The 21312-nt window shown below is 43.9% G+C and overlaps 1 protein-coding gene across 3 annotated transcripts in view; it reads left to right on the top strand.

The window, feature by feature from the left end:
- The window catches only part of znf384b (zinc finger protein 384 b), a 33234-nt gene extending 17178 nt beyond the window's left edge, over positions 1-16056 (top strand). For 2 of the 3 annotated variants that reach the window (XM_062992752.1, XM_062992753.1), the window contains exons 7-11: positions 3437-3661; positions 12412-12579; positions 12992-13070; positions 13825-13983; positions 14919-16056. In XM_062992752.1, coding sequence (XP_062848822.1) covers positions 3437-3661; positions 12412-12579; positions 12992-13070; positions 13825-13983; positions 14919-15278 — 991 coding nt within the window. In that variant the 3' untranslated portion in view covers positions 15279-16056. The remainder of the gene's footprint in view (positions 1-3436; positions 3662-12411; positions 12580-12991; positions 13071-13824; positions 13984-14918) is intronic. The other variant, XM_062992754.1, reaches the window with a different exon arrangement.
- Positions 16057-21312: the final 5256 nt, after the last annotated feature.

Here is a 21312-nt window from a genome sequence, read left to right as displayed (position 1 = left end):
CTGTTTATTTTATCAGCTCCACTTACCATATAGAAGCACTTTGTAGTTCTACAATTACTGACTGTAGTCCATCTGTTTCTCTACATACCTTAGGTACTGTAGGTATTATTTAGGTGGTGGATCATTCTCAGCACTGCAGTGACTGGATAGATTTTTGGTTGGTGGACTATTCTCAGTCCAGCAGTGACAGTGAGGTGTTTAAAAACTCATACCAGCACAACACACTAACACATCACCACCATGTCAGTGTCACTGCAGTGCTGAGAATGATCCACCACCCAAATAATACCTTCTCTGTAGTGGTCCTGGGCTGAGTCCTGACCATTGAAGAACAGCATGAACAGGGGCTAACAAAGCATGCAGAGAAACAGATGGACTACAGTCAGTAATTGTAGAACTACAAAGTGCTTCTATATGGTAAGTGGAGCTGATTAAATGGACAGTGAGTGTAGAAACATGGAGGTGGTCATAATGTTATACCTAATCGGTGTATATAGATGCACCCTCACCTCTTTTTTTGCTATTTGTTTTATTTCGACAAGAACTTAGAGTGTGTATGTGGGAATTTGCAGCATCTACACCTAACTCATTCGAACCACGGCTTGCTTTGTGCGTAGGGGGTACAGTCACGCTGGAACAGCAAACTAACCTTTAACGCTGAATGCGTCGAGTGTCTTTTGCTTTATAGAGTCGAGTTTATACACCTGCTAGCCGATGGGCGTGGCACAAACACCCGAACTGAATCATTTGGAGGGGTCGCCACATATTTTTGGATACCTCCAAACGTTGACATTAACACACCCGTGTGTTGAATGTGAAAGGGGCTTAGGTGTGTGTTTTCGGCTGCATGTGCCAGCATGGCTGACGTCAGTTACACGCACATACACACACACACGTCCACCTCATTCACACACTGCTGTACGCTGCTGTCCTCTCTACCTCATCGCTCTGAGCTTGTGGCCTTCACTTCTCATCTTTCCGTTCGGTCGTCAGAGGCTACGGTTTCTCACTGTTGTTTCTCATTCTCACATTCTTTCTCTCTCCCCCCCCATCCCTCTTCCCGCCCCCTCAACTTTCCCCTCTCACCTTATTCACTTATTTTTACTCCTCACCTTATTCCTTCATCTAACCTTCCTATTATCCTCTTCTGTACTCCTTTCTCTCTCCCCATCCCTGAATCCCTTTTCTTTTCCCCCTCTCACCTCCTTTACTTCTTTTTACTCCCCACATTATTCCTCCATCCTTCTAACCTTCCTATCATTCTCTTTTTTACTCCTTTCTCTCTCCCCATCCCTGCTTCCCCTTTTCTTTTCCCCCTCTCACCTCCTTCACTTCTTTTTACTCCTCACATTATTCCTCCATCCTTCTAACCTTCCTATCATTCTCTTTTTTACTCCTTTCTCTCTCCCCATCCCTGAATCCCTTTTCTTTTCCCCCTCTCACCTCCTTTACTTCTTTTTACTCCCCACATTATTCCTCCATCCTTCTAACCTTCCTATCATCCTCTTCTGTACTCCTTTCTCTCTCCCCATCCCTGCTTCCCCTTTTCTTTTCCCCCTCTCACCTCCTTCACTTCTTTTTACTCCTCACATTATTCATCCATCCTTCTAACCTTCCTATCATTCTCTTTTGTACTCCTTACTCTCTCCCCATCCCTGCATCCCTTTTTTCGCCTCTCACCCTTTTCACTTCTTTTTACTCCTCACATTATTTCTCCATCCTTGTAACCTTTCTCTCACCCTCTTCTGCACTCCTCTCTCCCCATCCCTGCTTCCCTTTTTTCCCCTCTCACCTCCTTTACTTCTTTTTACTCCTCACATTATTCCTCCATCCTTCTAACCTTCCTATCATCCTCTTCTGTACTTAATTCTCTCTTGGATGGGACTTCTTTTTACTACAATTTCATCTGACCTTTATTCCTCCACTCATTCCTTCACGTTTTCTCAATCCTGTCTCATCTCTCCTCTTCCAACCTCTTCTATACTCATTTTCTCTCCTGGTTGGGCCCTTCCTTTATTCCATATTTTCCTCTCACCTTCTTTCCTCCACTTATTCCTTCCCTTTCTTACCCGTGTCATCTCTCTTCTCATCCCTTTCCCTAACCCTCTTCTATACTTTTTTTTTTTTTTGGATGGACCCCTTCTATATTCCACATTTTCCTCTCATCTTCTTTCATCTACCCATTTCTTCCTCCAACCTCCTTCTCTCATCTCTTTACTCGTTTTCTCTCTCTCCATCCCTCCATGTGTCCCTCCTCTATTACACTCCTTCTTTCATCTACCTATTTTTTTTACTTTGCCTTAATCCTGACTCTGGACATTTCTTTCTCCACCTTCCCTCTCACACCCCTTTACCCATCTAATTTATTTCCATCTCTCCATGTGTTCTTCCTATATTCCTATTATTCCTGTTTATTTCTTCATTTTGTCTCAATTCTGTCACATCTCTCTCCTCATTTCTTCCCCTAACCCTCTTCTATACTTGTTGTTTTTTTTCCTGGTTGGGCCCTTCCTTTGTTACATATTTCCTCTCGCCTTCTTTCCTCCACTTATTCCTTCCCTTCATCTCAATCCTGTCTCACCTCTCTCCTCATTCATTTCCCTAATCCTCTTCTATACTTGTTTTTTTTTTTTTGGTTGGGCCCTTCCTATATTCCACATTTTCCTCTCACCTTCTTTCATCTACCCATTATTTTTCTTTGTCTCAATCCTGACTTACATTTCTTCATCCGTTTCATCTCTCTCCACCCCTGTTATTACCCTCTCACCCTCATTCATACTTCTTTCTTTCCTGGATGTGTCCATCCTGTATTACACTCTTTCCTTTGTCCTTTATTTTGTCTCAATCCTGTCTCATGTCTCTCCTCATCCCTTCTTCTAACCCTTTTTTAAACTAATTTTTCTTCTTGGATTTCATATTTTCCTCTCACCTTCTTTTCTCTACTTATTCCTTCACTTTGTCTCAATCATGACTCACATTTCTGTCTCCACCTTCTCTCTCCGTCTCTTCACCTGTTTTATCTCTCTCCATCCTTCCATGTGTCTTTCCTCTATTACACTCCTTCCTCTTATCTTTTATTCCTCTGTTTATTCCTTCACTTTGTCTCAATCCTGTCTCATGTCTCTCCTTATCCCTTCTCCTAACCCTCTTCCATACTTGTTTTTTTCCTGGTTGGGCTCCTTCTATATTCCACATTTTCCTCTCACCTTCTTTCCTCCACTTATTACTTCACTTTGTCTCAATTCTGTCTCACATCTCTCACCTCTTTACACTCCGTCCTCTCACCTTTCATTTCTCTGTTTATTCCATCTCACGTTCTTTCCTCTCCCCTCTTTACGCTATCGTTGTTTCCTCCTCATCTCATCTCTCTCTCTCCTCTCTCCCCATCCTCCTCTTTCCTTCCCCGGTGTGTGTATGTGTGTGTTCGTGTCTGTAGGTGCCGGATGTGCGGCCTGACGTTCTGCAATAAGTCAGACATGCAGCTGCACTCCAAGTCTCACACGGAGGTGAAAGCGCACCAGTGCCCGCACTGCTCCAAATCCTTCGCTAACTCCAGCTACCTGGCGCAGCACATCCGCATCCACAGCGGCGCTAAGCCCTACATCTGCTCCTACTGCCAGAAGGCATTCAGGCAGCTCAGTCACTTACAGCAGCACACACGGTACTGCGGGGGAGGGGGGGGGGGTGGCACCGTGCCAGGCCATGGAGTGGGGTTTGAGATGTGTGTGCATGTTACACTGTGCAGCCAAAAGTATGTGGACACCTGACCATGAAACATCGATATGGAGGTGCCTCGTCTTTAAAGCTCTAACTGCCTCCACTCTTTTGGGAAGGCTTTCCATATTGAAGTGTGTCTGTAGGAATTTGCGCTCATTCAGTCAATGCATTGTTTTGCATTTAATGTTTCAATTCATTGCAAAGGTGTGCAGTGTGATTGAGGTCAGGGCTCTGTGCAGGCCACTGGAGTTCCTTTACACCAGCCCATCAAACCAATTTTGGCACAGCGGGATAATCCATTAGCACACCAGCGCGAGATTCCGAGCTCCCAGGTTTGAATCTCGCCTCTGCTACCGGCCGGGTGGGCGCCCTCTAGCCTGCAGCAATCAGAATTGGCCTCCAGTCTGCTGGGTGGTAAAAACCGGTCTAAGGGGTCAGGACCTTGGTTGCCCAGGGTGCCTGTAAAGAATGTGTAGGAGCGCAGAGATCAGGCCTGGCTCTACGTACACAAAGCTGAACTCACTCGCAAATCCACTGAAGTATGGGTGAATAAGAAGGAATTGGTGGACTGTACACACATTGGAGGGAGTGTGTGTCAGGCAAATATACACTGTCCTTGGACTCCATCGGGGGCCCCAGCAGTGGATTGCCTATGCTAAATTAGGAGAAAAGGGGGTAAGAGGAAAGAGCCTGTTCCGAACTGTTGGCACTAGGTTGTAAGCATATAATTTATTTTATATATAAGATCTTATACACTTGTTAGCAATAGCAATTCACTATAAGTAGGAGGAGTATCCACATACTTTTGGCATTATATTCAATGTGGGGTTTCTAAAAATCTGTGGGGTCAAAATCTACATACAGAAATATACAGATTAATAATGTAATGGTGTAGAGAGTTCTATAACTAAGGCCCTACCAAATTCATGGGTCACCGTTTTCTGTGTAATATGCAATTTGCTGAGAAATTCAAACTTTAAGGTTCATGTTTAGCAGTTTAAAACTCTTCATTCACGTAGCATTTAAGTTATATATATACAGGGTGGACCATTTATATGGATACACCTAAATAAAATGGGAATGGTTGGTGATATTAACTTCCTGTTTGTGGCACATTAGTATATGGGAAGGGGAAAACTTTTCAAGATGGGTGGTGACCATGGCGGCCATTTTGAAGTCGGCCATTTTGGATCCAACTTTAGTTTTTTCAATGGGAAGAGGGTCATGTGACACATCAAACTTATTGAGAATTTCACAAGAAAAACAATGGTGTGCTTGGTTTTAACGTAACTTTATTCTTTCATGAGTTATTTACAAGCTTCTCTTTGTTTACAGCCATTGACATGTCGCAGAGGTTAACACGTGAGGAGCGGATAGAAATTGTGTTGATGTCTGGTGAACGCAGTACCCGGGTCATTGCAGCAGATTTCAATGCAAGACACCCTACGAGACCACCCATCTCCCATGCTACAGTTAGCAAACTGCTTGCCAAGTTTCGTGAAACTGGTTCAGTGTTGGATTTGCCAAAATGTGGACACATGAAAACTGTCACTAATGAAGAAACATCAGTGGCTGTCCTAGCTTCATTCAGCAAGAGCCCACAGCGTAGCACTCGCCGCATGTCACTGGAGAGTGGCATCAGTCGAACATCCCTTCGGCGGATATTAGCTACTCACAAATGGCACCCTTACAAACTCCAGCTGCTGCAGCATCTCAACGAGGATGACCCAGATCGGCGCACTGAATTTGCAGAATGGGCAAAACAAAAATTGGAACAGGACCCTCAGTTTACACAGAACATTTTGTACAGTGATGAGGCAAACTTTTATGTGAATGGTGAAGTTAACAAACAAAACCACCGCTATTGGTCTGACACTAACCCACATTGGATAGATCCCTCCAAGACTGTTGGAACACAAAAATTGATGGTATGGTGTGGTATATGGGGTACAAAGATAGTGGGGCCATTCTTCATCAATGGAAACCTCAAGGCCACTGGATATTTGAAATTGCTACATGATGAGTTTTTCCAGCAAGATGGTGCACCACCACATTATGGGTGTCAGGTCCGAGCATTCCTAGATGAACAGTTTCCTGGAAAGTGGATTGGTCGTCGTGGGCCAGTTGAATGGCCCCCAAGGTCTCCCGATCTGACCCCCTTAGACTTTTATCTTTGGGGTCATCTGAAGGTAATTGTCTATGCTGTGAAGATACGAGATGTGCAGCACCTGAAACTACGGATACTGGAAGCCTGTGCTAGCATTTCTTCTGCGGTGTTGCTATCAGTGTGTGAAGAGTGGGAGAAGAGGGTTGCATTGACAATCCAACACAATGGGCAGCACTTTGAACACATTTTATAAGTGGTCAGAAACTTGTAAATAACTCATGAAAGAATAAAGTTACGTTAAAACCAAGCACACCATTGTTTTTCTTGTGAAATTCTCAATAAGTTTGATGTGTCACATGACCCTCTTCCCATTGAAAAAACTAAAGTTGGATCCAAAATGGCCGACTTCAAAATGGCCGCCATGGTCACCACCCATCTTAAAAAGTTTTCCCCCTCCCATATACTAATGTGCCACAAACAGGAAGTTAATATCACCAACCATTCCCATTTTATTTAGGTGTATCCATATTAATGGCCCACCCTGTATATACAGGGGTTGGACAAAATAACTGAAACACCTGTCATTTTAGTGTGGGAGGTTTCATGGCTAAATTGGACCAGTCTGGTGGCCAATCTTCATTAATTGCACATTGCACCAGTAAGAGCAGAGTGTGAAGGTTCAATTAGCAGGGTAAGAGCACAGTTTTGCTCAAAATATTGCAATGCACACAACATTATGGGTGACATACCAGAGTTCAAAAGAGGACAAATTGTTGGTGCACGTCTTGCTGGCGCATCTGTGACCAAGACAGCAAGTCTTTGTGATGTATCAAGAGCCACGGTATCCAGGGTAATGTCAGCATACCACCAAGAAGGACAAACCACATCCAACAGGATTAACTGTGGACGCAAGAGGAAGCTGTCTGAAAGGGATGTTCGGGTGCTAACCCGGATTGTATCCAAAAAACATAAAACCACGGCTGCCCAAATCACGGCAGAATTAAATGTGCACCTCAACTCTCCTGTTTCCACCAGAACTGTCCGTCGGGAGCTCCACAGGGTCAATATACACGGCCGGGCTGCTATAGCCAAACCTTTGGTCACTCGTGCCAATGCCAAACGTCGGTTTCAATGGTGCAAGGAGCGCAAATCTTGGGCTGTGGACAATGTGAAACATGTATTGTTCTCTGATGAGTCCACCTTTACTGTTTTCCCCACATCCGGGAGAGTTACGGTGTGGAGAAGCCCCAAAGAAGCGTACCACCCAGACTGTTGCATGCCCAGAGTGAAGCATGGGGGTGGATCAGTGATGGTTTGGGCTGCCATATCATGGCATTCCCTTGGCCCAATACTTGTGCTAGATGGGCGCGTCACTGCCAAGGACTACCGAACCATTCTGGAGGACCATGTGCATCCAATGGCGGTGCCGTGTATCAGGATGACAATGCACCAATACACACAGCAAGACTGGTGAAAGATTGGTTTGATGAACATGAAAGTGAAGTTGAACATCTCCCATGGCCTGCACAGTCACCAGATCTAAATATTATTGAGCCACTTTGGGGTGTTTTGGAGAAGCGAGTCAGGAAACGTTTTCCTCCACCAGCATCACGTAGTGACCTGGCCACTATCCTGCAAGAAGAATGGCTTAAAATCCCTCTGACCACTGTGCAGGACTTGTATATGTCATTTCCAAGACAAATTGACGCTGTATTGGCCGCAAAAGGAGGCCCTACACCATACTAATAAATTATTGTGGTCTAAAACCAGGTGTTTCAGTTATTTTGTCCAACCCCTGTATATATATACAGTGTATCACAAAAGTGAGTACACCCCTCACATTTCTGCAGATATTTAAGTATATCTTTTCATGGGACAACACTGACAAAATGACACTTTGACACAATGAAAAGTAGTCTGTGTGCAGCTTATATAACAGTGTACATTTATTCTTCCCTCAAAATAACTCAATATACAGCCATTAATGTCTAAACCACCGGCAACAAAAGTGAGTACACCCCTAAGAGACTACACCCCTAAATGTCCAAATTGAGCACTGCTTGTCATTTTCCCTCCAAAATGTCATGTGATTTGTTAGTGTTACTAGGTCTCAGGTGTGCATAGGGAGCAGGTGTGTTCAATTTAGTAGTACAGCTCTCACACTCTCTCATACTGGTCACTGAAAGTTCCAACATGGCACCTCATGGCAAAGAACTCTCTGAGGATCTTAAAAGACGAATTGTTGCGCTACATGAAGATGGCCAAGGCTACAAGAAGATGGCCAACACCCTGAAACTAGGCTGCAGCACAGTGGCCAAGATCATCCAGTGTTTTAAAAGAGCAGGGTCCACTCAGAACAGACCTCGCGTTGGTCGTCCAAAGAAGCTGAGTGCACGTGCTCAGCGTCACATCCAACTGCTGTCTTTGAAAGATAGGCGCAGGAGTGCTGTCAGCATTGCTGCAGAGATTGAAAAGGTGGGGGGTCAGCCTGTCAGTGCTCAGACCATACGCCGCACACTACATCAAATTGGTCTGCATGGCTGTCACCCCAGAAGGAAGCCTCTTCTGAAGTCTCTACACAAGAAAGCCCGCAAACAGTTTGCTGAAGACATGTCAACAAAGGACATGGATTACTGGAACCATGTCCTATGGTCTGATGAGACCAAGATTAATTTGTTTGGTTCAGATGGTCTCTAGCATGTGTGGCGGCAATCAGGTGAGGAGTACAAAGATAAGTGTGTCATGCCTACAGTCAAGCATGGTGGTGGGAATGCCATGGTCTGGGGCTGCATGAGTGCAGCAGGTGTTGGGGAGTTACATTTCATTGAGGGACACATGAACTCCAATATGTACTGTGAAATACTGAAGCAGAGCATGATCCCCTGCCTCCGGAAACTGTGTCGCAGGGCAGTGTTCCAGCATGATAATGACCCCAAACACACCTCTAAGACGACCACTGCTTTATTGAAGAGGCTGAGGGTAAAGGTGATGGACTGGCCAAGCATGTCTCCAGACCTAAACCCAATAGAACATCTTTGGGGCATCCTCAAGCGGAAGGTGGAGGAGCGCAAAGTCTCGAATATCCGCCAGCTCCGTGATGTCGTCATGGAGGAGTGGAAAAGCATTCCAGTGGCAACCTGTGAAGCTCTGGTAAACTCCATGCCCAGGAGAGTTAAGGCAGTTCTGGGAAATAATGATGGCCACACAAAATATTGACACTTCAGGACCTTTCACTAAGGGATGTACTCACTTTTGTTGCCGGTGGTTTAGACATTAATGGCTGTATATTGAGTTATTTTGAGGGAAGAATAAATGTACACTGTTATATAAGCTGCACACAGACTACTTTTCATTGTGTCAAAGTGTCATTTTGTCAGTGTTGTCCCATGAAAAGATATACTTAAATATCTGCAGAAATGTGAGGGGTGTACTCACTTTTGTGATACACTGTATATATATATATAAATATATATACAGTACATATATATATATATACAGTGTATCACAAAAGTGAGTACACCCCTCACATTTCTGCAGATATTTAAGTATATCTTTTCATGGGACAACACTGACAAAATGACACTTTGACACAATGAAAAGTAGTCTGTGTGCAGCTTATATAACAGTGTAAATTTATTCTTCCCTCAAAATAACTCAATATACAGCCATTAATGTCTAAACCACCGGCAACAAAAGTGAGTACACCCCTTAGTGAAAGTTCCTGAAGTGTCAATATTTTGTGTGGCCACCATTATTTCCCAGATTTGCCTTAACTCTCCTGGGCATGGAGTTTACCAGAGCTTCACAGGTTGCCACTGGAATGCTTTTCCACTCCTCCATGACGACATCATGGAGCTGGCGGATATTCGAGACTTTGCGCTCCTCCACCTTCCGCTTGAGGATGCCCCAAAGATGTTCCATTTTGTTTAGGTCTGGAGACATGCTTGGCCAGTCCATCACCTTTACCCTCAGCCTCTTCAATAAAGCAGTGGTCGTCTTAGAGGTGTGTTTGGGGTCATTATCATGCTGGAACACTGCCCTGCGACCCAGTTTCCGGAGGGAGTGGATCATGCTCTGCTTTAGTATTTCACAATACATATTGGAGTTCATGTGTCCCTCAATGAAATGTAACTCCCCAACACCTGCTGCACTCATGCAGCCCCAGACCATGGCATTCCCACCACCATGCTTGACTGTAGGCATGACACACTTATCTTTGTACTCCTCACCTGATTGCCGCCACACATGCTTGAGACCATCTGAACCAAACAAATTAATCTTGGTCTCATCAGACCATAGGACATGGTTCCAGTAATCCATGTCCTTTGTTGACATGTCTTCAGCAAACTGTTTGCGGGCTTTCTTGTGTAGAGACTTCAGAAGAGGCTTCCTTCTGGGGTGACAGCCATGCAGACCAATTTGATGTAGTGTGCAGCGTATGGTCTGAGCACTGACAGGCTGACCCCCCACCTTTTCAATCTCTGCAGCAATGCTGACAGCACTCCTGCGCCTATCTTTCAAAGACAGCAGTTGGATGTGACGCTGAGCACGTGCACTCAGCTTCTTTGGACGACCAACGCGAGGTCTGTTCTGAGTGGACCCTGCTCTTTTAAAACGCTGGATGATCTTGGCCACTGTGCTGCAGCTCAGTTTCAGGGTGTTGGCAATCTTCTTGTAGCCTTGGCCATCTTCATGTAGCGCAACAATTCGTCTTTTAAGATCCTCAGAGAGTTCTTTGCCATGAGGTGCCATGTTGGAACTTTCAGTGACCAGTATGAGAGAGTGTGAGAGCTGTACTACTAAATTGAACACACCTGCTCCCTATGCACACCTGAGACCTAGTAACACTAACAAATCACATGACATTTTGGAGGGAAAATGACAAGCAGTGCTCAATTTGGACATTTAGGGGTGTAGTCTCTTAGGGGTGTACTCACTTTTGTTGCCGGTGGTTTAGACATTAATGGCTGTATATTGAGTTATTTTGAGGGAAGAATAAATTTACACTGTTATATAAGCTGCACACAGACTACTTTTCATTGTGTCAAAGTGTCATTTTGTCAGTGTTGTCCCATGAAAAGATATACTTAAATATCTGCAGAAATGTGAGGGGTGTACTCACTTTTGTGATACACTGTATATATATATAGTTTTTATGCATTTTCTCCCCTTTTTCTCCCTTTTTATCACGTCCAATTGCCCGATTGCGTCATGCTTCCTCTCCACCAATGCCGATCCCCGCTCTGATTGAGGAGAACAAAGCTAACCCACGCCCCCTCCGACACGTATGCATTTTGTCACCTACACTTTGACGAGTGCAGTGCAGCTCAGCTCTGTGCAGGCGCCATCAGTCAGCCAGCAGAGGTCGTAATTGCATTAGTTATGAGAGAGTCCCTATCCGGCTTTTTAATATCCCACCCCTATCTGAACAAAAGGCCAATCGTCGTTCATGTGGCTGCCCAGCCCAGCCGGCAGGCAGAGCCGAGATTCGATACGATGTATTCGAGATCCCAGCTCTGGTGTTCAGCGTGTGTTGTACCGCTGCGCCACCTGAGCTGCACCGAGTGCCTCATGTTTACTGGTTAATTTGCACTATGAGGCGGTTCTAGCAATCCTGCGGCAATTCAGTTAGCAATCGCTTAGTCAAAATGTCCAAGATGTTGAAGTGTAAAGTAGCTAAAAACATGACTCAGGTACCCGAGTCTGGAAAACTTCCAACTAATTACTATTAATAACTTACATTCAACTATTAAGGTAGACTGTGCTGTATTGTAGCTTCCATTTATTCTATCATTCAATTCACAAAAAATGTGTGAAATTAAGCACATTATTCTGTGAATTTAGTAGGGCCGTAGGTATAATTCCTCCTTAGTGAATTTATCTCTGGCTCTGTATCTTTGTTTTTCAAATATCTTCATTTGTGCTTAAAAACATATTTTGTTTATAGCGAGGATACAATATTTCTCCCATATTTCTCCCAAACTACTCATTGCCCATTTCGCACTGGCTGAGGAGAGCTATAACTATCACGCCTCCCCTCTGGCACCTGCACCACATCTTTTCCCCTGCTACTCACAGATACACTGATCAGCCATAATATTAAAACCACCTCCTTGTTTCTACACTCACTGTCCATTTTATCAGCTCCACTTACCAAATAGAAGCACTTTGTAGTTCTACAATGACTGACTGCAGTCCATCTGTTTCTCTACATGCTTTTTTTAGCCTGCTTTCACCCTGTTCTTCAGTGGTCAGGACCACTACAGAGGTTCCTCTGTAATACATTTTTTGTCCTCTCACATTGGCCGGTTCTGATCACTGACCTCTCAACTAGTTGCTCATAAGATGATTGGTCATTATTTTGAAGCATGCTGGAAACAATCACTACCTGAATGACTGATCAGCAAATAGAGGTTTGCTGAGCAGAGCACACTACTAGAGAGCACTTGATGGGTTAGCTTACAGTGTATTCTCTTATCACACATGTACTCTGGAACCTCCTAAATTTAAATCAGGCTGAAAATCACATGCTGTGCTCTGGGCTTTAAACTCCCTGCCAATAACCTTGTTTTTTTATTTCTACACAGAAACCACACCGAATCCAAACCCCATAAGTGTCCTCACTGCTCCAAGTCGTTCGCTAACACCAGTTACCTGGCCCAACATGTGCGCATCCACACCGGAGTGAAACCCTACACCTGCTCCTACTGCCAAAAGTCCTTCAGGCAACTCAGCCACCTACAGCAGCATCACAGGTAATGTGAGAATCTACTGTATGTCTGCACCTGACTTGGCTGTTGTTTATTGTTTATACACTACGTATATGGCTTAAGGTATGTGGACAGGTGTTTTAGCCACACCCATTGCTAACAGTAAAATCAGTTATATGGAATAAATGTTATGTTTCGAACTCAAAGTTTGGAGGAGCTCCAGTGGCATGCACAGAACCCTGACCTCAAGTCTATCATATATATCTTTGGGCACAGATTTCCACAGACACACTTTGACAGAATGGAGGGACAGACTATATTTTTAAGCTGGGTGTTTAACAAGCTTGTGGTCAGGTGTCCACATCATTTTGGTCATATAGTGTGTATTTTTTAATAGTTGTCTTGTTTCTTTCGAAGATATTTACCTTTTGACGTAAATCTGGTCTTGTTTTTGCAGAATCCACACAGGAGACCGACCCTATAAGTGTGCGCATCCAGGTTGTGAGAAAGCCTTCACTCAACTATCAAATCTTCAGGTAAAAAGAATACCAAATCAAGTCTTGTTCAAATCCCAATTACACCACCCCTGCACTAACCTAGGGGAACCACAGACTATCACAAGCCCCCTTCGACTTCGACAGTGGCAATGAAATCCTGTTGACCAGATGCCACCAATTCTGTCTGTTGGTTCCCTGCCAGGTCGATAGCTTTCTTGAGCTCGAGATCCCAGTGGTGATGGGCTAGTGCATTAGGCTGCCACAACACCCAAGCACCCTGATGAAAATTAGTTTTGGTAGGCCTGTATAAGATCAAAATGAGTAATAAAAACGATTGCATAATTTGTGGATTCATTAGATGCGCAGTTGTGGTGAACAGCGATTTCTAAAATAGCTTTTAAATTACTGCAGGACAAAATAAATCATTCACTCAGTTAAAATGAGTTGAAATGAACTTAATGAGTAAGTGACTTAACTCATTTTAGAGTGAGATAAATGTGGACACCTATTCGCCTATAAACTTGTGGGAATTTGTACACATCCGGTACAAAGACTATATCTCAGAACCTCGAGCCGTAACACAAGTTTAAAAGTGAAACAGGAGGAAAATCCAGCTAAACACAAATACATTTGGACGCTTTGAGAGTGAATTTGACGGATATTCCACACAAATGCAGATTCGTCTCATACTCATTCATGTAGAAATGAGTAATGAATATCTGTACAAGATCAGTGTATCTAATAAAGTGCACAGGTTTTAAATGATATTTTCTTTTTTTCTTTTCTTTCACAGTCTCATCGCCGTCAACACAACAAAGACAAGCCATACAAATGTCATCACTGTAACCGCGGCTACACAGACTCAGCAAGCCTCGAGGTTCATCTGACGACTCACACGGTCAAGCATGCCAAGCTATACTCCTGCGGCCTGTGCAATCGCACCTATACATCGGTACGACTACCGGCGGGGTTGAGCAGTTACCAGAATATAAATATTTTAAATATGCAATCGTTTAAAATCCCATATAGCAGGGTTTTTCAAACTTTTTATTTTTTTAAGAGACCCACATTTTGTTCATGATTTATACAGTGACCCAGGCCACACAATGCATCAAAACAAAATACAAAACGAAATACACCAAGAAGGTATAACATTATGACAGGTGAAGTGAATAACACTGATTATCTCTTCATCACGGCACCTGTTAGTGGGTGAGATAAATTAAGCAGCAAGTGAACATGTTATCCTCAAAGTTGATGTGTTAGAAGCAGGAAAAATGGGCGAGCGTAAGAATTTGAGCGATGGCTAGACGACTGGGCCAGAGCATCTCCAAACCTGCAGCTCTTGTGGGGTGTTCCCGGTCTGCAGTCGTCAGTATCTATCAAAAGTGGTCCAAGGAAGGAACAGTGGTAAACCGGCGACAGGGTCATGGGTGGCCAGGCTCATAGATGCGTGTGGGGAGTGAAGGCTGGCACGTGTGGTCCGATCCAACAGACGAGCTACTGTAGGTCAAACTGTTGAAGAAGGTAATGCTGGTTCTGATAGAAAGGTGTCAGAATACACAGTGCATCACAGTTTGTTGTGTATGGGGCAGCAAAAAGAGGACCGACACAATATAAGGAAGGTGGTCATAATGTTATGCGTCATCGGTGTATACTTGGGTTTGTATGTTCTATTACAAATTTCTTGGCAAAATTTCACCTGCTTTTCTGCCTTTACTGCTGAGGAATGGTGTAAATTACTGTATTCTGAATACGTCTTTCTTTATGTTTACTGAATACATTACATAATGTTCACTATTCAGCCATAAGTGCTTTTTTTCTGTCCATACTGACATCATTTGATTCGTTCTCACCAATTCCATCTGCTTGTTCACCCTTCTCTAGGAGACCTATCTGATAAAACACATGCGGAAACACTCTCCAGACCTGGTGCCCACTCCACCATCATTAGCCCAGCAGAGCCACAGTCCTGTGCAGTCCGGAGCACTGGGAGGGAACCCAACCGGTGGAGGCGGAAACGCAGGCGGAGGTGCGGATGGACCTACGGCGAGTCGTCCCGACAGGACCAGTGCTTATCCCCAGCAGGAGGGAGCACCCTGTGTATTCGACCTGCAACAGTACAAAGCGGTTACTGCACCAGGCATTCAGTATAAAACAGTCAGCATGGCCGATCTGTCCTCCCACAAAGACTTGTGCATTACAGTGGAGGCTTCGGCCATACAGGTGGATCACCTTAATTCATGAGGAAGGAGAAGTCTGCGGGAGGGAATTCATGAACTCTGGTATGGATTCTAGAAACAGAAGTAGTGACGGCGGGAACTAATCGTAGTTATTTAGTCTTATCATACCCATTCTTCCCAGGTAGGGACTGACGCAAGGACTGTAATAAAGGATCCAGATGAACTGTTTGTATATGTTCAATGAAACAAATGCAGATGGGGATTTTAAACTAAACAGTTTTTTTTTTTTTTTTATGTTGCTTTTTTAACATTTTGGACATCTCACAAATATCCAGATCTTCCTGAATATTTTATTTGAGCACATTGGCTGTCATCTGTAGATACGAGTATCTACAGTACTCCTACACTACAGAATTCACGCTCTCGTCGGACAGTATATACGGACACCTTCGATATGTTGCGCAATATGCATGTGATGTTTTGACCGTAAAAACTGAAAAAGGGAATCAGTTGACAGTCGCGCTGAGGAAAAGAGTATATCCAAGTGTCTAGTATATTGTGTGTATGTGTGCAAAGTTAAAGGACGCTTCAGTTTATGGTATAAATAGAGGACTCTGTGTGTCGGTCACATGCTCTGGATTCTGCTATCATAAATAACGCTCTTCATTCTTCATTTGTGTGGATGATGCATTGTGTGGAAACACTTAATATTGTTAGACTTCCGCTAATCCATATTAGTATTAACAACTCTTGTACTTTAAACCCTATCATAGTCATTACGAAGATCAGATTAGAATCAATTACCCTTTAATTAAAACAAAAATAAAAGTCTGACAAAAACAGTTTGAGTACATTATTAACAGGCCACCCAGCTGTTTTGTTGCTTTAATCTTCAATTTTATGTACCACATCTGCAGCAATTTGCTTGGGCCAGCAGGCATTTCTTAAATGACATTTGATTTCTGGGGAAAGTTATTGAAAAAGTTGCCTTGGAAATGGTCATACTTAGTTTGTCTACCTGTCTACAGCATTGTTACAGTTTTATCCGAAGGACAAAGTGTTTCAGAAATAGACTTACCATTTTATTAAGTTCCATGCATGGTTTTTTTATGTATTTTCTCCCCATTTTCCTCCCTTTTTAGCACACACAATTTTGTCTTTTGCTGCTGAGAGATACCAGATTGCATCCAAGGAGAGCACGTCACTGTACACACCTCTTCCGACACGTGTACAGCCCTCCTCTTCTCGCCCCACATTCTGCACAGGCGTCTCTTCCGCCAATCAGCATATGAAGACCCACCCACCCACACATAGTCCGGCCCCCACCGTGCAGATACAGTGGCCAATTAGTATTTGCTGCAGGCACTGCGAATTATGCCCGCCAGATGGCGCCCAGGCGACAACACCGAGTTTCGAACCGAGGAGTTCAGAATCTTGGTGCTGGTGTGCTAGTGGAATATCCCGCTGCGCCACCTGGGCGCCCCCAGCAGGCATTTCTTAAACGACATTTGATGTCTGGGGAAAGTTAGAGACCATTTCCATTGCCTAGGAAATGGTCATACTTAGTGCACTGCATTGTTACAGTAAGTTTCAGAAATAGACTTACCATTGTATTTAGTTCTTCTGTTGTTTTTTAATGCACTGTAATATATACAGTGTATCACAAAAGTGAGTACACCCCTCACATTTCTGCAAATATTTCATTATATCTTTTCATGGGACAACACTATAGACATGAAACTTGGATATAACTTAGAGTAGTCAGTGTACAGCTTGTATAGCAGTGTAGATTTACTGTCTTCTGAAAATAACTCAACACACAGCCATTAATGTCTAAATGGCTGGCAACATAAGTGAGTACACCCCACAGTGAACATGTCCAAATTGTGCCCAAATGTGTCGTTGTCCCTCCCTGGTGTCATGTGTCAAGGTCCCAGGTGTAAATGGGGAGCAGGGCTGTTAAATTTGGTGTTTTGGGTACAATTCTCTCATACTGGCCACTGGATATTCAACATGGCACCTCATGGCAAAGAACTCTCTGAGGATGTGAGAAATAGAATTGTTGCTCTCCACAAAGATGGCCTGGGCTATAAGAAGATTGCTAACACCCTGAAACTGAGCTACAGCATGGTGGCCAAGGTCATACAGCGGTTTTCCAGGACAGCTTCCACTCGGAACAGGCTTCGCCAGGGTCGACCAAAGAAGTTGAGTCCACGTGTTCGGCGTCATATCCAGAGGTTGGCTTTAAAAAATAGACACATGAGTGCTGCCAGCATTGCTGCAGAGGTTAAAGACGTGGGAGGTCAGCCTGTCAGTGCTCAGACCATACGCCACACACTGCATCAACTCGGTCTGCATGGTCGTCATCCCAGAAGGAAGCTGACGCACAAGAAAGCCCGCAAACAGTTTGCTAAAGACAAGCAGTCCAAGAACATGGATTACTGGAATGCCCTGTGGTCTGACGAGACCAAGATAAACTTGTTTGGCTCAGATGGTGTCCAGCATGTGTGGCGGCGCCCTGGTGAGAAGTACCAAGACAACTGTATCTTGCCTACAGTCAAGCATGGTGGTGGTAGCATCATGGTCTTGGGCTGCATGAGTGTTGCTGGCACTGGGGAGCTGCAGTTCATTGAGGGAAACATGAATTCCAACATGTACTGTGACATTCTGAAACAGAGCATGATCCCCTCCCTTCGAAAACTGGGCCTCATGGCAGTTTTCCAACAGGATAACGACCCCATACACAACCTCCAAGATGACAACTGCCTTGCTGAGGAAGCTGAAGGTAAAGGTGATGGACTAAACCCAATTGAGCACCTGTGGCGCATCCTCAAGTGGAAGGTGGAGGAGTTCAAGGTGTCTAACATCCACCAGCTCCGTGATGTCATCATGGAGGAGTGGAAGAGGATTCCAGTAGCAACCTGTGCAGCTCTGGTGAATTCCATGCCCAGGAGGGTTAAGGCAGTGCTGGATAATAATGGTGGTCACACAAAATATTGACACTTTGGGCACAATTTGGACATGTTCACTGTGGGGTGTACTCACTTATGTTGCCAGCCATTTAGACATTAATGGCTGTGTGTTGAGTTATTTTCAGAAGACAGTAAATCTACACTGCTATACAAGCTGTACACTGACTACTCTAAGTTATATCCAAGTTTCATGTCTATAGTGTTGTCCCATGAAAAGATATAATAAAATATTTGCAGAAATGTGAGGGGTGTACTCACTTTTGTGATACACTGTATATTTTTTTTTTCTCATTTCTTTAAAACAATAACCAACCGTCATTAGTCAGTGGCTAACCGATTACTGACAAGCTTAGCATGTTTCTTTACCAGTGCTCAAAGTGGGTGGTATGTTCATCAGTATCGCTCACAAGCTGCTGGTTATCCTTTTTGCCCTCACAATATCAAATTCTGGCCAATTCATAACGTTGTATATAAACTGTATTACCTAGGGACACTGACGCTTAACTGTTCCTATTCTCTCAACAAGCCTAGTACAAGACAAGTAACTTTAATGCTAGTTTAGAATATAATACTTAATGATTTGCTTATATTGGCTGATTCACACACTAATGTGAGTAATAAAATGCCTTTATTTGTTATATATACATAAACAGGTGTACAGTACAACGAAATTCTTTCTTTGCATAGCCCAGCTTGTTTGGAAGCTGGGGTCAGAGCACAGTGTCAGCCATCATATGGCGCCCCTGGAGCAGAGAGGGTTAAGGGCCTTGCTCAAGGGCCCAACAGTGGCTGCATGGCAGAGCTGGGATTTGAACTCTCAACCTTTCAGTTGATAGCTCAAACCCCTACCCACTAGGCTACCACTGTCCCAGTGAATAATAATGTGTTTACTGTCAGATTACAGGCATTTTTTTTTTACCTACTTCAAGCACATTACAGTATTAACTACATCACTGACATAAATGTGAAGTTATGTAATGTTTGTTACTTTTGTGACAGGGACTCTTATTCTGGGTTGGTCATTATGGTTGACTTAAATATTAATATAAATTGGGCTACTTTAAGTGTACCTGTTAAAAAAAATGAAACAGTGGTTTCCCCCTTGTTCTTAGGTGTGAATGAGTAAAGGGGCAGCATGTTGGTGCAGCTGGCAAAATGAGTGCCGCACAGCAACATGGGTCTGAGAGTACAGAGTTCAAAAACTGCCACTGGTCACTTCGTTCTTCTGGTTTTCTCTGGGTACTCCAGTTTTCTTCCACCTTTCAAAAAAATTCAGAAGGTATATTATTATTAGTAGTGACCGTGTGGATATTGTTTCTCCAGATCATCCTGTTTGGGTCTTCAGGCTTTTTAATGGCTTGTTCCTCATTCCTGTAATTGTATCCATCCATTTTATTGTTGGCCGTCCTCTTTCTCTTTTACCTTCAATTCTTCTAAGCGTAATTTGTCTTATAATGTGTACAGATTTAAAGAGCTTAAGTTTGGTTATCTGGGCTTTGAGTAAAAGTTTGATTCCCATCCAAGGAACTCTGAATGTCTTGCCCTGCAATAAACAGGTGTTCTGTTCAGGGTGTATTGCGGCTTTACGCCCAGTGTTTCCAGGTCCTGCCAGACCCTGTGCGACCATTACCAGGATAAAGCTGCCTTCCAGTCGTAATGGTTAATGCAGAATGAGTAAATTGATGAATACAGTAGACCCTTGAGTTACGAACGGTTTACCATACTAACATTTTGGGTTACGAATGATCTTTTTCAACTTATCGTACGAACAAGTTGACTCCGACCGTCTCTCTCTCTCTATATATACAGTGTATCACAAAAGTGAGTACACCCCTCACATTTCTGCAAATATTTTATTATATCTTTTCATGGGACAACACTATAGACATGAAACTTGGATATAACTTAGAGTAGTCAGTGTACAACTTGTATAGCAGTGTAGATTTACTGTCTTCTGAAAATAACTCAACACACAGCCATTAATGTCTAAATGGCTGGCAACATAAGTGAGTACACCCCACAGTGAACATGTCCAAATTGTGCCCAAAGTGTCAATATTTTGTGTGACCACCATTATTATCCAGCACTGCCTTAACCCTCCTGGGCATGGAATTCACCAGAGCTGTACAGGTTGCTACTGGAATCCTCTTCCACTCCTTCATGATGACATCACGGAGCTGGTGGATGTTAGACACCTTGAACTCCTCCACCTTCCACTTGAGGATGCGCCACAGGTGCTCAATTGGGTTTAGTCCATCACCTTTACCTTCAGCTTCCTCAGCAAGGCAGTTGTCATCTTGGAGGTTGTGTTTGGGGTCGTTATCCTGTTGGAAAACTGCCATGAGGCCCAGTTTTCAAAGGGAGGGGATCATGCTCTGTTTCAGAATGTCACAGTACATGTTGGAATTCATGTTTCCCTCAATGAACTGCAGCTCCCCAGTGCCAGCAACACTCATGCAGCCCAAGACCATGATGCTACCACCACCATGCTTGACTGTAGGCAAGATACAGTTGTCTTGGTACTTCTTACCAGGGCGCCGCCACACATGCTGGACACCATCTGAGCCAAACAAGTATATCTTGGTCTCGTCAGACCACAGGGCATTCCAGTAATCCATGTTCTTGGACTGCTTGTCTTCAGCAAACTGTTTGCTGGCTTTCTTGTGCGTCAGCTTCCTTCTGGGATGACGACCATGCAGACCGAGTTGATGCAGTGTGCGGCGTATGGTCTGAGCACAGACAGGCTGACCTCCCACGTCTTCAACCTCTGCAGCAATGCTGGCAGCACTCATGTGTCTATTTTTTAAAGCCAACCTCTGGATATGACGCCTAACACGTGGACTCAACTTCTTTGGTCGACCCTGGCGAAGCCTGTTCCGAGTGGAACCTGTCCTGGAAAACCGCTGTATGACCTTGGCCACCATGCTGTAGCTCAGTTTCAGGGTGTTAGCAATCTTCTTATAGCCCAGGCCATCTTTGTGGAGAGCAACAATTCTATTTCTCACATCCTCAGAGAGTTCTTTGCCATGAGGTGCCATGTTGAATATCCAGTGGCCAGTATGAGAGAATTGTACCCAAAACACCAAATTTAACAGCCCTGCTCCCCATTTACACCTGGGACCTTGA

The sequence above is a fragment of the Trichomycterus rosablanca genome, chromosome 3, assembly GCF_030014385.1.
Source record: "Trichomycterus rosablanca isolate fTriRos1 chromosome 3, fTriRos1.hap1, whole genome shotgun sequence".
In the NCBI taxonomy this organism is placed as follows: domain Eukaryota; kingdom Metazoa; phylum Chordata; class Actinopteri; order Siluriformes; family Trichomycteridae; genus Trichomycterus; species Trichomycterus rosablanca.
Note: the sequence above shows the minus strand (reverse complement) of the source record. Positions and strands in the feature narration are given on the sequence as shown.